The 20,135-nt window shown below is 38.7% G+C and overlaps 1 protein-coding gene across 3 annotated transcripts in view; it reads left to right on the forward strand.

Annotated features, from left to right (window-relative positions):
• LOC150079838 (myelin regulatory factor-like) overlaps nucleotides 1-20,135 on the forward strand; it is a 138,031-nt gene that overhangs the window by 30,641 nt on the left and 87,255 nt on the right. For all 3 annotated transcript variants that reach the window (XM_090382687.1, XM_090382688.1, XM_090382689.1), the window contains exon 2: nucleotides 10,395-10,482. In XM_090382687.1, coding sequence (XP_090238813.1) covers nucleotides 10,395-10,482 — 88 coding nt within the window. The remainder of the gene's footprint in view (nucleotides 1-10,394; nucleotides 10,483-20,135) is intronic.

Genomic DNA, 20,135 nt, shown 5'->3' on the forward strand with positions numbered 1-20,135 from the left:
ACCTGTGGTTCTTAATCTTTTGTCAATTAAGTCATGATTGAAGTTAAAGGAATCATATTTATGGCACACCTAAATAATGGTGATTGCCACTGAACTTAATTTTCTAATCTCGTGGCACATCGTTTGAGAACCACTACTCTAAACTTAGGGGGAACCTAATAGAGTTATAAAGCTCTAAAGGGAGTCAATAAAAACTCAGACGCAGTCCAAAGAAGAGCAGTCAGATTAATTATTCATGTTCTCTTACAAACTCTCTCCTAACCAGTCCAAATGTACCTCAACTAGGCAACATCCATTCATTGTCCAACTCCAAGCTGACAGAAATAACTTTCCCCTTATTCATGTATCCCTTCTACTTGTGTTTTTTGGAACAACCTTCCTTCACATAAATTTCCCGAAAATTATAAACCACAGACGTTCTAGTTGTCAACAAGTATCTTCTGTCTTCATGGCCTTCAACCTATGCGCGATTATAAGTACTGTGGATTCGAATACCTTCGTGTTTAGGATAATGATGGTTGTGTTTCTACCCTCCTCGCATACCAACGTTGTCTAGGGATGCATTTAACTTTTAATTTTGTTTCTGGAACAACAACGCGCACAGGATAGTCGTAATGCACAGTTGGTTTAACAAGAACTCAAAACACAAACATCTTTCTTGATCTCTCTGTAGTTTCTGTGAATTCCTTCAAGGATCTGTGAGATTATTGGGAAAGAATCATTAAAGATCAAAGCGACTGTTGATGAATATCGGTTTCCCCAAGCTACTAATGCCATACTCTTCCAAGAATGTGCTTTGGTCTAAAATTTGTTTGTATTTCGAAGACTAATTGGATTCGTAATTCTGCCAGCTAACTAGAAAGAATTTATTTATCAACAAAAACAGAAGTTTATCAAGAAATGGTGAGCGAATATTTAAAGGAGGTAATTCTTTTTATCACCAGCCTCCCCCATGTTGAAGCCTTTTAGATTTTTCCATGGTGAAACAGAATAAATCGATAGTCGGGTCTTGTATCCAGAACCTGTGACAAGATCGTGCCCATATGACTGTTAGTCATGCTCATAGTGTATGAAAAACCACCAGCCAATACGCATGCAGATATTTACCAAGATATACTACCTGTAATTGTAAGTGCCAGATTTCGCTCCTCTGTGTGTCCTTTGTGTCTCCTACACTCGCGCAACAGTGCGTGTGTATGTGTGTGTCAATGTCCGTGGAAGCCTCAGAAATTGTTCAATAAGGGGAAACGAATGGGAAAAAATTAAACTAATCGCTATTATTCTGCTGTTTGCGTGTATCTCCAAGGCTCAGCGTTTCTGGTGTGCATGATACAATTGCAAAAGGGGAGAGATTGGGTGGGGGGGGTTGTGATTCTGACAGCATTCATTGCGTGCTTCAATAGGAAACACAACTTCAGATGGCTTTCTTACTACAAGAACCATTCTGTCGATGGACCCAGCTCAATTACCTACCTGTCTGGATAAAATAGATCCACTCTTACGGAAAAATGAGTTGATTACATATGCGAATCGGTCACGTGTGCGCGTTATCTTATAGCAAACGCACGTCTGCATACAATGGCAAGCAGCGATAAATCAGATGAAAAGAAAATCCAAATTTTCATTCGGATTTTTCTTTCAAATCCGGTCTCTTTTGTTTATTATATTGCTGTTGATGTCTGGTTACAAATAGGCATTGTTATAACAAAAAGAAATCAAATACTGTTGCTAGGTTCAACACAGTTTTGAGAGCAGATGAGGAACGAAGTTCAAATATGGTTCGTTTGTATCATGACGTTTTTGCTCTTTATTGCGTCCTCTCTGACAGTGTAGTGGTTTCACCACTCGTTTGGAGAAGTCTGGGTTCGAATCCAGTTGATAACTGGATGAATTTCTAAAGGCTTCTTTAATCAGGATTGTGGTTAGCTGATTTCAGGCGGAGGGAATAGGGTTTCCCATGGGTATGGTAGGAGTTGATTTACCAGTGTCATCGATACAACTTAGAAGAAAATTAGGATGCTGGTAAGTCGGATTCGTTTAGCTGAGGATGTAATAAAACCGGTGGTAAAAGAGGTGAGAGTATTGATGGAAGTGTGGCCAACGGCCAGCTTTGGCAAGAGACCACAGAGCTTGACTACCATTTGGACAAGCACTGTGGTCTCTTGCCAAAGCTGGCTGTTGGCCACACTTCTATCAATACTCGCACCTGTTCCAAATCCAGTTTGGACTGATAAATTGCTTTAAAAATATTGCAAGTTTTAGCAGGGAAAAAATGAAACTGGAGATTTGGATGCAAGCCAATTGCAATATGCTACATTCTTATCTTGAACAGCCTTAGACCATCTATTAGAAAACAATATTTGGATAAAGTAGGGGATTTTAGGATCGAATTAGAATAAACGATTTCATCGGTACAAGAATAATTTCACTGACACGATATTTGAGTAAACATTGGGATGAGAAGATTTAAAACAATAATCCAATTTTTCATTTCTTTAAAAATTCGATCCAATAATTTTTTTTTTCAGAAGGAAGTTGCTTTCGTATAGGCCCACGACTACCAAACACAAGATTCTTCAACTACCCCGCGGAGTTCTGTTGGAAATAGGTTTTTCTTTGACCAAATTGAAATTTTCAGGCTGCGTACTGGACTTAATATTTGTATGTAAAATTAAACTCGCTTTAAATTCCTGCAGTCTCGTTCTTAGAATACAGATTTCCACCTGTATTTCTTGCTTTTAGATCTGCGCTCTCCTTTGTTCTTCTACTCATTGTATACTTTTGAGATAGCTGCTTTCCACACACCAGCGATTTCAGTTGTTTTCTCAATTGTGGCTCATATTAAAAGTGCTCCAACAAGAACACCTTTCTAAAAATCAGAAAGGTCACCTTCCTTCCTTACCCATGAAGGAATGGATTAAGAAGAACCAGGAAAGTGTACAGTTGTCTACATCCACTGCAAAACTTCGACTTAAACAAGTTGGACTTCATGGTCTTGTAGCGGTCCGAAAACGCTTATTAAAACCGGAAAATCGAAAGAAATGGTTAACGCAGGCTAAGAGCCATCAACATTGGATGGAAAAACGTACTGTGGACAGATGAATCCAAATTTGATTCAAATTTGGATTCATCTGCCCACAGTTGCATTTAGTTGCAAGGATTTTCTAGCAACTAAACAACAGGAGTATTACAATTTATGGTGTGGCTACCCCAATCGCCTGACTTTACTGTAGTATTCATTAATTGTGATGGATGATACTACATCGGATACCACGATATTGGAAAGGGTCTTACATACGTCAGTGGTATTTACCAGCTGTTACACGTACCTCTGAGGGTACACGATGCCCTTTCAGGGGATACAGGGACATCTATATCGACTTTATTGAGGAATTATCTATCAATTATCGATATCTATATAGTAAATAGTAAATTTATTTGGTTAATTATGAGTTCCAGTTAATTCGACAATCTTCATCGGTACTATAAAGTAATATCTCAAGTACTATTGAGAGCACACAAATTTCATAGAAAAAATACACTGCTCTACCAAATTAACAGAACACATAGAAAACGTGCTGTAACTCGTGATGTAGTTCTGTTCTCTGATGAGTCCCGTTTTAGTCTGCAAACGTTCTGGACGTATTTCATCTGGAGAGAAGGAAGAATGCGATATCATCCCTCCAACATCAGAGAAAGGAACACTTAAGGTGGAATTGAAGGAGGTGTTCTCGTGTGGGGTCGAATAATGATCATTGATTCAATTGGTATAATCGTAGATCCAGAAATCCTGGATGAAATTGGATTTTTCATCCAGGATATAATCCTGCTCTGGCTCCATTAGGTATTAGAGACCCTCCGTGAGAGTAAAATGATTTTGCCACTTCTCGCTCGTTAGAGAGGTCTGGGTTCGAATCCTGTCAAAGACTGGTGGAATTCCTAAAGGCCTCTTTAATGCGTGGGTAGTGGATCACTGACCTCAAGTGTAGAGTAGAATATGGCTTTAGATGTTAATTCACTGTATAAATAATAACAAAAAACAAGCAAACGAAGACTGGTTTATATTACACGCATGTCATTGATCGTGGTTCTGACCTATGTGGCTGCTAAATACAGTGATGGTTTTGTATTCTCTCTATCTAGGAAAAGGTCTACACAGGTAGCACAGTGGTATCGTCACCCACACCAGCTGGAAAAGACATGAGTTCGAATCCTGTCAATGATGCCCCGAACTTTTATGGCCTTTTTTCACTCCGTGGCTGAGTTAGTCGGTCTCAGGCGTAAATAGCAAGATTCCCCCGAAGTTGTTCGTCCATCCTTTACCCATAAAGAACTTTCCTTGTTCCTTCTGCTTGACCATCTGGTGCAAATGTTAATGGCGTATATTAAGCAAAATAAACTAGAACAAAGGTCATTTAACCTTAAGACAATTCAATATTCCATCACCATCCGAATGTTTAACAACTGCTGCAGGTCTGCAATTGTGTGATGCTTCCATCCTCCTCTTTATTGACCGGATTTATCTCCATGCAATGGCCTTTTTGTTCGTTCACAGTCACTTTGGGGATACCGGTTTGAGCCTCTGCAAATGTCATCAACGCGACTGTCAGCGCATCATTACATCACAAACATGCGATGAAATTGATCGCCTGCCTCGCCGATGAGTTAAGTCCATCGACCTTGGTTGTGATTTAATAAATTTCAGGGTATTAGATTCCTATAAGATTTACCATTTCGTATTCATGATCACCATTAAAATACTGCTAACTTGTGATCAACTTGAATATGCCATCTCTGAAAGAGTAGGTGAAAGAGTTTCACCATCGCATTATAACAAGTTTAAATACAACTGTTCGTTGTAAAGTGCGTCTGCTGCAACTCCCCTCCCGCCGGTCAATCTGCGACACTCTTAATAAATCTATCAGAGAGATTCAAGTCTCGGCTAGACCCTGTAGAGGTAGACAATTGGCCGGGTTGCCTCCACCCCAGCAACGCGCTGCCGTAATTTAATAGTACAGTGACGAGGCAGAAATTTTCTTGCCACACATGAGAGGGAGTGGCGTCAGCTGACGTTGCTCGGGGCACTTTCCCACGCTACTAGTGCCGGAGAGATGAAAGATGTTATCTTCATCTCTGTGGCTCACTATTAGGTTAGAGCGGGGAAGGGGACAGGGGGTCGGGGGAGGTTGTTCCTATTCAGGTAAATGGTCAGTGTCTAAGGAGGCTAACGAAGGCGTTGTTCGTTTGGCAGGTAGCACTTCCAAGACGCGGTAGAAATGATGATAATAAAATCCGCCAGCATCAGTACTCTCTAACCCAGAAAGGATTAGATGGAGGGGGAAAAACTTATAGCATTGCAACTTCAACCTTTACATCCTTTTCGAGGCTCGTTTTCAGCGCACCCACTATTGTTCCTTCTCCCAACAATCTATAGAGCCTGCAGAACAATACGACAGGCAGAATAAGCAAAGGGAGGTGTTCGTAGAAGCGGTATGGGAGAACTGAAAGGGATTCATACACGTGACCTCCTATTCTTGACTCTTGTTTCCGTATTTTGTTCTTTAAGCGAGTGACCCGGAAGTATCCATTGCAAATGTGTTCTCTTTCATCCTCAACAGATTTATCTAGAGAACATTGACCCAATAAAAACAAAGAATTGGACCAATTGGTTACTTTTGTACATGAAGATGTTCTTTATGGATATATGAGGGTGTTTCAATTACAACATTCAACATCTGATAGTTTTTAGCGGGGTGGTGAAAAGAACTGTCGAAAGTGGCAACAGGAATTATCTTGTTTCATGAAAACGTACGCTCATACGTTGCTCACCCGAATCAGACCTTGCTTCAAAGGATGTGTACTAATATGGTGTTGGGCTACCCTTTGATTTTAAAACAGCTTGCTGTTTCTTCGACTATGACACAGCAAAACATGTCTCTCTTTCTTTAAGCTATCCGTGATTCGTGGAATAGAATAAAATGAATCTTGAACTGTGTTAAGAGGAATATTGGACCATTCTTCATGGAGATGGAAGAAATCTGCTTCTCACTCTCCTCTCCAAATGTGCCCAGAGTGGCTTCATAACGTTTAAGTCTGGTGATTGTGCAAGCAATGGGTGATGTGTAGCTTCATTCTCCTCAAACCAAGATAGGACACATCTGGCTGTATGTACTGTATCGGAGCATTTTGGGAAACAATGTTTGCATCATGAGATGAACTGGTCACTCAGAATATTAAGGTAATCAGTCACGCTAATTCCTCGATTTGGGGTGATAATAGGAGTTAAAGAACAGCAAGATATTGCTGCCCAAACCATTTTTATCCTCATTGTTTGGCGAGTGACAGAAGACAGTCAGGATGATGCGCTTCCTTTGGCAATCGCCAAACTTAATCTGTGCTGATGTGAAAAAAGTGTGGCTGATGATTCGTCTGAATATATGCCATGTTTCCAACCATCATTTCCAACCCAACAATAACACTGTTGAAAACATTTCCGGAAATCATTTTTTGATCAGAACTAACATACAGAAGTAGTAAGCAATCCATCCAGTTGGCCAAAGGTCTTTCCTTTTTGACTCGAATTGATTCTCTTAACTATTTATGAATTTCAAAGTAATAAGTTTGATTAACTATTTGAACTTCCCAAGATAACTTCAGAATGAACAGTGACGCTGCCCGAGGATAAACTTCATGAGGTCTAGCCTTCTCTTACACTCCCAAGACTTCATATATGATCTAGAGCATCGATTAGCACCTCTTATCTATCTGGTTGCGTTTCTTAGTTGGGCCTTCTAAAAGCTCTTTCTTTCTTCAGGTATAGCCTTCAGAATTTTTGTAAATATTCTAAATATGGTCACATGATCATCATATATAGAGGGATAATGATGAGTTTTCCTACCTTTAAATCATCAAATATTCCACATTAAATTTTAATGATTATCCAAGAGGAAAAACTCACCACGTGTTCTCTGGTCGGTTTTAGAGTTTTTATGGACGCTAAAACCATGCATTCCGGGAGGGAAAACCTTGCTGTCCTTACCAGAAACCATCTAACTCATCAACCAGGGTGTGAAGAAGATCCATAAAAGTTCTTCGCGCCATTGACGTTATTCGAACTCAGATCTTTTCTACATGGCGTGGGGAGGTTGGTGCTTATAACCCCGAGAACAACTTTAAATCATTATAAAACGTTTTATTTTTATTCTTACGATCTATTCAAAAGAGAATGGAGATAATAACATCTAATTTTAGATGCCACTCACTTCCTCAATTTTTTGATGGTGATTCTACTGCAGCCAGCATATTTCTTTAACTGTTCAAATTAAACAGGATTCAAATTGCAATGAGGATTGATATTTTGTCAGGTTTTAGTTGATGCTTTGGAAGATTTCTTGGGTCGAATTCAAGGCCAGAAACTGGCTGTTTGCTATGACAATATTTGTCCAACAGTGGCATTGCAAACAAAGATTAATAGATTTCGTGTAAATTATCGAGGTCAGCTTCCTTGTTAACGTTAAACAAACTGAAACCCCTCATTATGTTCATCAGAAAGGATGGACGTAGAAACGGAAGAATAAATATCAGCTTTCATCTACCTTTTTATTTGTTTTCTCGAAGGCACCCTTAATTAACATCTACGTTTCAGTGATGGTTACCATTTTTAAAGAAGCCGATCTACTTTCGTGGAGTTCTCACGCCTGTAACCGGTGACCTTGCAGTATTTACTTTTAAATACCAAATGCCCTTGCTTCGGTAAAAGATTTCCTCATTCGGTCTGAAAGGAATGAAACGATCGGGTAATTTCTTCATGGCTGTGGTGCCGTTTGCCTAGTGACCTACTTATTGGCCGGTGTTATCGACCACTCCGATGTCATAGCTTTGATCGGGCGCCGGTAGGAGGTCACGACCCTTCAAATGAGATCGGCAAAGACAGTTTATTAATTACATGCGCACCCATTTGCAAGTAGATACTCTCGGTATCAACTCCCGGTCCAACTTATGCTTTATTTTTGTGACTGCTTATCTGATGAGGTCGACAAACACTGCTGAAGACATTTATTTATCTCCAAGGCTTTGAAACAATCGGACATGGCTGTCATTTTTCGATTAATTTTTTTACGGTAATGCGGGAACTCCCTAATTCTGTCGTCTGCTGACCCCCTCCCCACACCGGTACTTAGCTTCTGCTGCACGTATGGTGGGCACCAAGCTGTTTCTTCGACTATGACACAGCAAAACATGTCTCTCTTTCTTTAAGCTATCCATCTCTTTCACTATGGGGTGTACCGGTGCCATAATTCACATAATGGTAAATACATACCAACTCCCTCCCCTCTCTCAATTCTGCATGACTCAAGACTTCCATAGTTTTCCTATAAACCTTAATTACTGCTCTGAAGATTAATCTCAGAAGAAAACAGTTTTTCACCAAAGGGCAAGTCTTCACCAAATTTTTTTGATGAAGAACTTACTATTTTGAAATATAACTGTAGATTGTAAGAATATTGTCTTTTTCTGCTCTTCTACATACTGTTTTTCTGGGGAGGAAGGAAAGAAAGAGAATAGGTATCGATCGATTACTGGTTGTTAACAATCTCGCCTCTATCTGTGAGTAGTTGTGGCTACCAAGCTCCATTAGCGAATGAATTGTGCCAATGAAAAACTTAGAAAGGTGACAGACAACTCCATTGTGGGACATCGCATGAGTGCACGCGAGATGATCTCGTTTCTATGGTTACACACAAGACAACTAAGCTGATTTCAGACATGTTCTTTTAAAACAACCTGCGCGCGTTGTTTTGATAATCAACATAGAAATGGCCCAATTCGAAAGATTTGATCTCTTTAGAAAACTTAGAGGATCTTCTAAAGAGATAATTCCAGAGATAATTGATTACAATTATCTCTCCAACTGCTTCAGATTGCCTCCCATCTCAGCCATTTGTCTTAATTGCATGTGACGATAACGGAAAACACCATTCAATGATATTTCAAGAAACAAAATTTTTTTACTTAAATGTTTTGCAACTTCACCTCGTTCGCAACATGCTCTTTGGAATACTTTGAGACAGATCGGGATTAAACTTATCCGGATATTAATAGCAGCCAGCAAAACTCGATGAATGTCAATTCGCACGAGATACTGCCAATTTCCACACAACTTTGCCCTCTATAAGACGATTGGGACCCGCGTTAGCACCAGTACAGAGTACAGGATGCTACATGATAGGAGTCACCATGATTGTGCAGCCACTAATTATCTGACTAATGCCACACACCGTCTGACTTTGTGTATGGTCCGCCATTCTTGGACCATAGACCGTGGAAAACTGCTTTGGAATGATGAGTCAAGGTATGATGTGGTGGATGCCAGGAGAAAGCTACCTGTCGGGCTGTATCGTCCCGACAATGACGTTTGGTGGAGGCAGTGTGACGTTGTGGTGTTACTTTTCATGGTCTGCACCATATGTTGTTTTTGAAAAAAAAATATGAATGCTGAGGTTTACCTGGCCAATAATGCGTTATCTAAGTTGTGGCAGCACGCCAGTAGAGGGCCTATACCTGTATCAGCAGGAAAAAGCTGCACGTCATACCACTCCCATTGCGACTGATTGATTTTGGAACATAAGCGCTGAAGAGTTGGACTGGCCAGCCCAGAGCCTTGACCTCAATCCAACAGAGAACCTCTGGATGAATTGGATCATTGAGTGTTTGTGAGGAGAGACTGCCCAAAAACACAGCTGAACTGGTCACCGCTTTGAAGGCCAAATGGTGAAAAATATCGAAGTACATTTACAAAAAAGTGATGAAGAGTGTTCCATGTAGGCTAGAGGCTGTTGTAAAGCCTGAAGGTTTTAGCACATGTTATTAGTTTTCATGTAGATATAGGCCATTTGTAGATACGCAAGTGTCCAGATAAGACCTTCGTGGATAGCACAGTTTGTAGAATCGCCCTTCTTCCCACACCAGGCGGAAAAGATCCGAATTCGAATCCCGTCGATGACGTGATGAATTTGTATGGGCCTTTTTCACCACTTGGCTGAGTTAGTCGGTCTCAGGCGTGGGTAGTATGGTTTTCCCTCCAGGAAACTCGAGTTTTTCGTCCAGCAAACCGAAAATCGACCACAGAACACAAAATTTAAAGACAATTTACAGGGAATAATATAGCCTTAGTCGCTGATGTTCATGAAACCCTTCTGCAACAACTAAACGAGGTGTCCGGATAATAATGGTAGGGCAGTGTATTTGAGACTCTTAAACAAAATTGATTATTCTTATATACTTTTGTATTGTATATAAGAGGTTCAAAGGACCTCTTGTATTGTAGAAAACAAACCTCTTTTCTTCTATGACCTTACTGTCCATTTTTACTTACGATCTTTTATTTCTTACAGGCCGGGGTGAATTTGGAGGCATCGACAATGAAGCCTTAGATTTTAGTCAACTCGAAGAATACATTAATGATGATAATGAAAATAATATGTAAGTGAATCTGCTCCCTTTTCTCTTTCTAACACCCTCTGGGTCATCTCTTTAATCACAAGAATACCATTCATCTATTTTTAAGAATTATTGCAAAAATTCCTTTTCGCGAAAGATAACTGAGAATTAAATTCCAATATATCCTTGACTTGTTTACATTTACCATCAATTAAATCCTCATCCATAAAAGGATTGGGTTAGATTAAACATATATTAAAGATTTGAATACAGAATTGAGTCAAAATAAATTCGGAATAGATGTTTTAAGTATTACTTTTTCCACCTCAACTTTATGGGAAAAATTCTCTCACATTTAACCAATTTTGATTTGAAAAATTGTCCCATTTTTTCTTTCTTTCTGTTTTTTCTAGTTACGCTATCTTAGATTAAGATAGCTTATTAAAATTAAATATACAATACAGGTAAAAAATATATCAAACATATATATAATTTAAAATATAAGATTAATTATGAAATAACTGGTTTTCCCTCCCTGTTTCAAAGACCTTCTTGGGGCACTGTTCTCTTCACATTTTCATACAATTTATTCGCATTTACGATCGGTTTCCAGCAAGGTTTGTTTATGAAAAAGCTAAACTGGTTTATTACAACCAAGGATATTCTTTTCGTCTCCGGATGTTCATTGACAAAGAGATGGGTGGAATTTTCCTGACTCTTACCTTTTATGGCTGCATTTTTAGAAATGATTTATGGCTAAAGAAACTCAGATATCAAGTACCTTTTACATTTGGGGGAGTGTGTAGGTTTTACCGCCCTGTTTTTCAATATATTCTGATCCATTTTGCGTTCTGTATATAATCAACAAAGTAATTGGCGAACCTTTCCTTTAACAGTCATATTCTTTGATGATATCTGTTCATAATTTATTAAAGATGGCTCTTTCTGATATGACCTACTGTATTTTTATCTTTGTATTTATGTTGAGGACATCCATTTTTTTTTCAGCAATAAAAACGAAGGGGAAAAAAACCCCGAAAGGACATGTTTATATAATTATTTCCACAATGCAAAACCAGCAGTGCGTGCTCCATGGCCCTATTGTGACTGACGCACATGCCCAGAATGCGATATGAATAACGTATACCATTGAACCACGTAATGTAATTTAAGCATCTCTCCCTTGTCTATCTTGCACATGAATTATTTGCTGAAAGAAAAATAAAACTTTTTATTTATTTATTAATATTATTAACAACATTCACGTCCCAAAAACGAAAAAAAAAGGTACATGGCATGTATGCGATTTCTTCTACATAGGTGGAGTAAAATCGCTTGTTATGCGATAATCATCCAAATACGTAATAGGGGACTACGATAACAATATACAAAGAGAACTTCTTCACCATAAAACCATCACAATTCATAATGCAGTGGTGGACAAAATAATGGAGATATCTATGATAAGAATTACAGATGTAATAATATGGTGTTCAGAGGAAGATGCCACCAGAAAGAAGAACCCTTGGTTGACTTAATTCAATGAAGTCCAAAAGAAGTGATGGGTTTTCCAAAGATGTGTTGTCCAAGTGAGGTACAACTCAGCAGACTAAAAATACTGTTAATAGCAAGCCCAGATAAATAAAATTAAGTCCACCAGCACTCATCAGAAGTCCATCAAGTATGTATGATCACTAAATCACTAGTCCAAACTGGAAGTCTTGTAGCACACAAATCAACTAGGTGAATAGCAGACATTGGGAGTTGAGGCAGGAAGAGGAGAGCAGACTCTCACCAGTAATCAGAAGTCCGCATCCCATCTACTCTGATAGTAAATATTAATCTGTTCTGCTGTTGTTGTTGTAGGGTTTTAAGAGCAACAGTAACTAAAGCCATATTGTCCCATGTATACTGTCTGTAAATTTCTTGTGTTCTGTGGTTTCTGTGTTTCTGCGCGAAAAAACCATGCTACCCTCCCTCTCCTGAGACCCATTAACTTAGTCACGTTTTGAAAAACACCAATAAAAATTCCTGGTGTCATTGACGAAATTCTAATTCAGGTCTTTTCCACCCGGTGTGGGGAGGACAGTGAACAGAAAGGAAAAGACATGAATAATTCAGATTTAGGAGTTGCTCAATTAAAACACATTTAAAGTTTTTTTTTTAAAATTGATTTCTGAAAAATTAAAAAAGCCTCCTCACCGAGCATCAGTACAGCTTGGTTAATTGAGTGCTTCCTTCAGTCAGTTAGTTGGGCCTCTGTTTTTGAATTCCCACAAATTTATTGAATCAGATATAATTGGGACAATTCGAATTATTTACAACGAGGGGTGTTGAGTCAACAAGTTGAGGAATAGACTTCAACTGTGTCCATTACTTCTGGCGAAGGAGTGTCAATTTTATATTTGTTGTTGGTAGTTCTAATAGTTTCTGCAAGTGCATTCTTTGAACAGCACTCTCCTAATAATTCGTTGAGTTACTAGCGTGAGAGACTGGAGTAGCATGCATCTATCTGGACTTTCTAAAATTTTTTTGTAGCTAAGGGAATTTAAACGATTGGTGAATATTTTCCGAAAAACGACAGGGGAACACGTGCCCCGGTGCCCCTACCCTGAATCCGCCACTGGTGTTGGGCCACCATTCGCACCGATAACAGTCGCTATTCGCCCAGGTATTGACTCCACTACATATCTGAAGACGTCCATAGGGATCCGCAGCATATAATAGATAGATGTAAATTACCACTGCTCTAGGGTAGGAAGCTTTCGACTTTTTATACTGAGAACTGTGGCACAATCTATTAAGGATGGAGCTGTCATAATTCAGTGAACACTAAGTGTACATGGCCTAAGTTTCTGATGCGCTTAAAACTCTACAACTCGTTCCAGGGTGTCGTCAATATAACAACACCACGGCTGTTGTCAAGGAAACGCAAAGAGCATAATTAATATAATCACCATCCTTCCAATACCAGGTGGAGAAGACCTGAGTTCGAATCCCGTCAACAACGCGAGGAACGTGGCTAAATTAGACGGTCTGAGGCGAGAGTAGGATGTTTTTTGTTCAACAAACAGTAAATTGACCACAGAACAAACGCAATTTACAGACAATATAGGGCCTAAATTGCTTATGCGTCTAAAACCCTACAACAACACACAAAGAGGTTATTAAGAAGATGGCTAAAGGGCATTCAGCTTTCCGCGAAGACATTATTATCCAATTGTCACGTTAGGATTCAGGACAACATTCCCAGCTGTCTGCGGTTAGACAGAACAGTGGACACATCATTTACTTTGGAGAAAATGAAATGAGCAGCTCTAGGAGACAGTACCTAAAATGTACCAGGCATCGTTTTACCCAATTCCATTAGCACACCAACCTCTACCAATTAGATTCTAACCGCTGGTACTCTTTATACGGATTTCGAACTTTTCAAATATTCTCGATCTATTCGGAATTCTATCATTATTTATCATACTTTAGTTGGCCTGTCTTATTAAGGTGAACAGTTATTGGAGTTCTTGTGCATCTATACACTTAAATGATTCATGTCTAAAAAAGATATTTCAACCATATTGATTGACCGCGGATCATTTGGACCAATTCCATTGTTCCACATTAGCATATAAAAGAGTTATTTTTCTTTTCATTATAAAGAGCCCCTGTCACCACCGGTTACTGTTAGACTCCAAATAATTTTCAGTTCGTAATCTATTGATGTATTTATTCAATTTCCAGATGAAATAATCTAAAGTTTAATCTTGTTGTTCAGTTCATCGTAAAATGCAGGAACAGTTAAAATAAGAAACTATTTAACTACGCATGCTCACTTCTGTATGCCTAAATAAATATTGGTGAAGGATTGTCGATATAAACAACTTATTTACTGATGTGGTACGCAAACTCAAGAACTCAAGGTCTCTGTTGTTTGAAGTTAATGAACAGTAGGAAGGTTTTAGAAGTTTTTCTAATAATTGCGATGTAATTATTAAAAAAACTACAGGAAGTGAATTTTTTTTCTTTCGATGTTTTGTTCTGTGTCCATTTAACCTACAAAGTCAAGATCTGAAGCGCTCTAGGTAGCTATCAGTGCTCCTTGAGCTAAACATTTGTAATGCAACGGACCAAGCTGAAGTCTTAATTATACTTTCTTTTTAACTTGACTCTTTGTAGTAGAGCAGAAACCGTTTGCAGTTATTGTCCGTTATGCTTCTAATACTCCTGGTTTGTCTGTGGGCGTGTATTCATTTGCCCCTTGACTACCTTGTATGGCCTAGAGAGTAACTGTGGAACAAATGAGTTAAAAAAAAAAAAACAGTATCCCCAGATGGGTGAATGAGGGTGGTACTATTCTTAATATTTGATTAAATCGAGAATTAAGTTCCGGGAAATATGAGTGGTGTAGAAGCACGAAGGCCGTTGCTGGTTATTGGACAAATCCTGCTGTCTGGACAGTAAGAAAAACAAGAGACATAAGCGCATTGGTTTGGTTAATATTAAACTAAATCACGTTTACAACAACCTTGAAAGGAGAGGGGGGCAAGGCGAGTTTGGCTTGATTTCCATCTCTTATGCAGGGTTAGCAGACAGATGTGGAGTGGATGTGTACTGAACCAAACAATCAACAATAATCAGAATTCCTATTTTAACAGCTACAGGGTCATACACCATGAATCAATTATTGTATGTAAGTCAGGTATGTGAATATGTGATCCGAAATCTGAATGATTATCTATCATGTTCTATGGAAGGAGTCCATTATGGATGCTTTTTTCTACCTCATGCTAATGCATGGATTCACTCACCTTTATTGCAGATATCGTGACAGATAGACGGATACCTGATTCGCGTGAATATAAACCGAAGAGAATTGTGTGGTTTTTATACAACCAGTAGAGAACAATGACTCTACGAAAAGATTCATGATACGTTAGAGATATGAATTGATATGTGGACACGTGCTGCAGAAAGCTCTAACAGCAAAAATAATTACCAAAATCTTGTTTTACATTCACAGAATGTTCTGTATTTGGAGTTCTGTGAATATCTAAAACTGGAAATCACAAGTAAGTTCAATAAACAACAAAAACATCATATCTTTAAAGACACGTTCTGAAGGGAAGAAATATGTTTCATTGTGCAATAGGAATTCGAGAATTTTTAGAGCACAAAATTAATACAAAACTGTGCATGAGTTGGAGCAATCTACAGGTTTAAAAACACCTATGTCTGGAGCTAGAATATTTTTTGACTTCTGTAAAATATTTAAAAGAAACAAGGAAGATATCAATGGTGATGCGTGATGTGGTAGTCTTGTTTGTTTGTTTTAGGATTTTACGCTCATCAGCAACTTAGGACGTTGCATCGTGTATTGTGTTACCAGTTTCCGGGAGAAAAAGCCACGCAACAGCGCCTAAGACCAACTAATTCAGCCACAGATCGTTTCTCAAGTATCGCTTCATCTTCTTTAAAACATTATAAGGTTAGTACTGCAATTAATACTGACTACTACTGCTATCTGTTGTTGGGTTTTAGGAGCATCGGCAATTAAAGACATGTTGTTTCGTGTATACAATTTTCTGTTTGCAAGACAAAAAATTCGAATTTCCCTGGCGAAAAAACTGTTACCCAAGCCTGAGACCGACTAACTTGGCCACGTTGTGAAAAAGACCCATAAAAATTCCTCCGTCATCGATGGAATTCGAACTCAGGTCCGGTGTGTGGAGGTCGGTGATCCTACCAAATGTACTACCCACGAGGGCGCTATCCGTTGCCCTTCCGTGATTTTATAGATTCTTGTACTGTGATAGGAGAAACAAACTTCAGTGATGGGCAGGTGTCTAAATACTTTTTGGAGTATAGTGTAGTGTAGATGTAATTGAGCTTCGTTGTGATGACTTATCAGTGCTGAAAGGACTGTTGATCAGGAAGTTCCTGTTATACAAACAAAGAGTCAAAATTTCCTCATAGGTTTAATTGTAGGCTAATTACCAAGATCCATAACAAGCTTCAGTTGCATAAAAGACATACCAAAACAGGTTTGCGGGAAGCGTGTAATAAATTCTTGATATTAAAAATACGAGGTTAAATCACTTATTAACAGTATCCACAATATTTGGATTCTATTTAAAGAAGTTTTCTTGTATGCAAAACCTTGCAGAGTAATGTTATAGAAGCCTGGAGAAAGACTCGTTATCTTTCTCCTCCTTCTCAGGCAACATCCGAGGTAGTTCCACTATTATATGGATATCATTGGTCATTAAAGTAGGAGCTTCCTGCAGTTAATTACTAAGAAAATCTGATGGAGAAATTCAAAATTAATGCCCCTCACATTTTTGATTTTCCCTTGCAAATATGAATAGGGGTGCAAACGTTGCACCCGTATTCATATGTTTTAGAAGGATTTGTTTTTGTTTTCTTTTCCCCAACAACTATTAGCCTGAGAAGCCTATTAGAACTTCTCATTACCTTCAGGGTAGTCTTCATGAATCTCTTCCGTATGGTTGGTAATTTTCAATCCTGTTTGGAAACTTATCACTGTCCATTCCATCCAAGTATTCGTTCTATCTTTGTCACTAATTTTCAAGGTATCCAATTATACGAGTTCTTGTTTTACGTCTGTAATTATATCTTCATTTCATTCCAACTGGTTTTTTCGTTCATCCCAAGCAATTATTCCACTTTATTTTTCTTACTTTCTTTCAGGTACAGCCGTAAATATTGATCTTGTCCTTCTAAATTCTCAATATTGTATCTTCAAATAAACTGATTGGTTTTGTAATTTTTTTTGTATATTAAAGTATAGCTTAAATATCTGAAACTTTTAACTCGTTCTAAAAGTTATTACAATGTTTATGTATATTTTTCATATGATTCATTCCTGGATCGTTATCCTTAAAGACTATTATTTTGCTTTTTGCAAATGTTTTTGTCAAATTATACTTTAAATTGACCATGGTGATGGATTGGATTTATGGTATGAGAATAAGGATTGCTTTTAGTTTTTTTGTATTTGTTCAATTATTGCTTTGTGCATTTTGTTCAAGGGATTCTTCAATTCTGAGCAGAGGAAGTTATGCATCTTTTGTGATTGCTACTTGCTGCAGGTTATAGGTTATTAATGATTGAGGTCCATATAGATTGACAGTAATGTAACCAGGCCTCTTTATCGATATTGTTAATTTTGAAAATTTCTTTAATATTTTTGCATAATCTACGACGCAAAGTGGGGTTCAAAAAGATTTGTATTCACCCAGAAGTAGTTGTGAGAGAAAGATGAATTTCTTTTGTTTGATACCTTGAAATCTTTATAGAAACTATACAAATTTTGGTTTCTATTTGACGATTCTGCTGATGGAGTGAAATGTCACAATAGATAAAGTGGAATACAGATCAGCGATTCGGGTCATCTTTCTTCAAGATGAAACCCAAAGTAATTCCGCGAAGAAATAGTCACTGTCTGTGGAGAAGACTGCCCAGGTTACAGTGTTTGTACATTGCTATAAACAATTGAAATGCGGAAGAGCCTCAGTGCATGATGAAGAAATCCCAGGACGTCCAGCAAGTGCTGTAACAGAAAAGAATGTTACGAAAATTGAGGCATTAATCCTGGAAGATCGCTGTGTTAGCTTCAAAGGACTAGATGCACAGCTCCAAATTAGTGAAGGTCCTGTAGGGAATATCAACCACTAACAATTGCATATGAGTAAAGTGTCTGCTAGATGGAGTCCCAGACTTTTGACCCTTTACCTGAAAGCCTCATTTTAGGAAGGATCAACATCCTTCCATGAGGGCTTCAGACCTATATACAGCACTCAAGATGTGGCCTCACCATTGCCTTATACAAAAGGGAAATCACTTCCTTATCTCTGCTAGCAAATTCTTGTATATCATTGGCAAAATCTCATGAGCTGTCCTGCAACCTGTCTGCACTACTCAGAGAACTTCATATCAGACTGAACAATTACCGCCAGGTTTTTGAAGTGAAACTGCTTTATCAGTAGGGATTCTGACCCAATCAGTACCCCCTACTGATTGCGTCATGCTACTTCTTTCGTTATTATCCACCGTATTAAAAAAAAAAAAAAAATTCGACCGAAACAAATTTATAATTCAACATGGCGAAGACTAATAGTGAGCGTTTTAAGGCGTATAGAGCACGTATATGTGCAATGCGACCACCGAAACCACCTCCATTGAGTACAAAGGAGAGATCTAAGCTACTTCGACAGAGGAAGAAATTACAGCGCGCGATGAAGTTGAACAAAGAAGCGGGAGAAGATCCATCCACATCTTCAGAGCCTTACATCTCCCCAGAAATGTTAGAAGTGAATTTGGAAGGAGTAATGGAAGTTGATACTGCAAATGAAAACGATAAAGAGTCCTCGAAGCCCGGGCGTAAACGAAAAGCGAAGAAGCCAAAACCGACTACCAGAAGTACCTCACCAAATTGTTCAACACGTATCGAGGTTAATACACAGCCGGAGCAGCAACAGGAGTTTAAGAAACACCGAAGCATCCACGCACAGTTTAAACGTACATTCCTGGATAATGATTTCGCTTCAATCTGTTCCTTGTGTGATCGGCTTCAGTTCAAGAACGATGCGAAGTGGTAGCAGCTCGAGATCACGCTCTTCTTCAAACAGCATTTCCAAATGAGGATGGAAGTGAAATGTCGGTCTGTAACAGCTGTCGTGGATCTCTCAAGAACAAAGTGATTCTGGCTCTATCGAAGTCAAATGGTTTTAAATATCATCCGATGCCACAGCACTTGCCGAAACTAGATTTTGTAACGGAACGTCTCATATCTCCGAGGCTCCCATTAATGCGGGTTAGTCGCCTGCCGCATTCATACTGCTCCAATTTGTACAGCAATCTTTTAAAATGTAATATTATCAAAAGAATTCCTGAAATCCAAGTATATGATATTAAAATTATTTTTTTCACCCAGGTTCTTCTGACCACATCATCATAGCCAATCAAATTGGTCAGACAAGATCGCCCTTAACAAATCTATGTTGCGACTGCCGTATAACTGCATTCCTGTCTAGATGGTCCTTCATTACTTCTTTAACCAGTGACTCCATTATTTTCCCTGGAACAGAAGTTTATTAACAGCTATGTAATTAGTCATGTATCCCTTTGATCCCCTTCGTGAACTGGGGATACATTCGCACACTTCCAGTCCACAGAGTGCACTGGAAGACTCTGTGTCCTTTTCTATCATACTTCGTGTAAAAATTCCTTAAAATCTTGGTGAGCGTCAATTTTAGATTCCTGTTAACTCGAAATGTCGCTTATTGTGAAAAATGTTCCTAAAAATACAATTCGCGTATATGCAAAAGTATCTCGAACTCTTGTAACTCGTTAGGTACCTACCTGTATCATCAAATGGTTGTTGTTGTTGTCGTGGGGTTTTAGGAGCATCGGCCACTAAGGCCATACTGCTCCGTGTATACTGTCTGTAATTTGCGCGTGTTCTGTGGTCGATTTTCTGTTTTGCTGGACAAGAAACCCCAGTTTCTGGGAGAAAAAAAACCATGCTATCCTCGCTTGAGACTAACGTGTGAAACAGGTCTATTAAAATTCCTCACGTCATCGATGGGACTCGAATTCGGATCTTTTCCACCCGGTGTGGGGAGGTCGACGATTCTACCAACTGTGCTACCCACGAAGGCACATCAAATGGCAGAAAG

Source organism: Mastigoproctus giganteus, chromosome 10 (genome assembly GCF_048544385.1).
Source record: "Mastigoproctus giganteus isolate SK-2022 chromosome 10, ASM4854438v1, whole genome shotgun sequence".
Classification (NCBI taxonomy): domain Eukaryota; kingdom Metazoa; phylum Arthropoda; class Arachnida; order Uropygi; family Thelyphonidae; genus Mastigoproctus; species Mastigoproctus giganteus.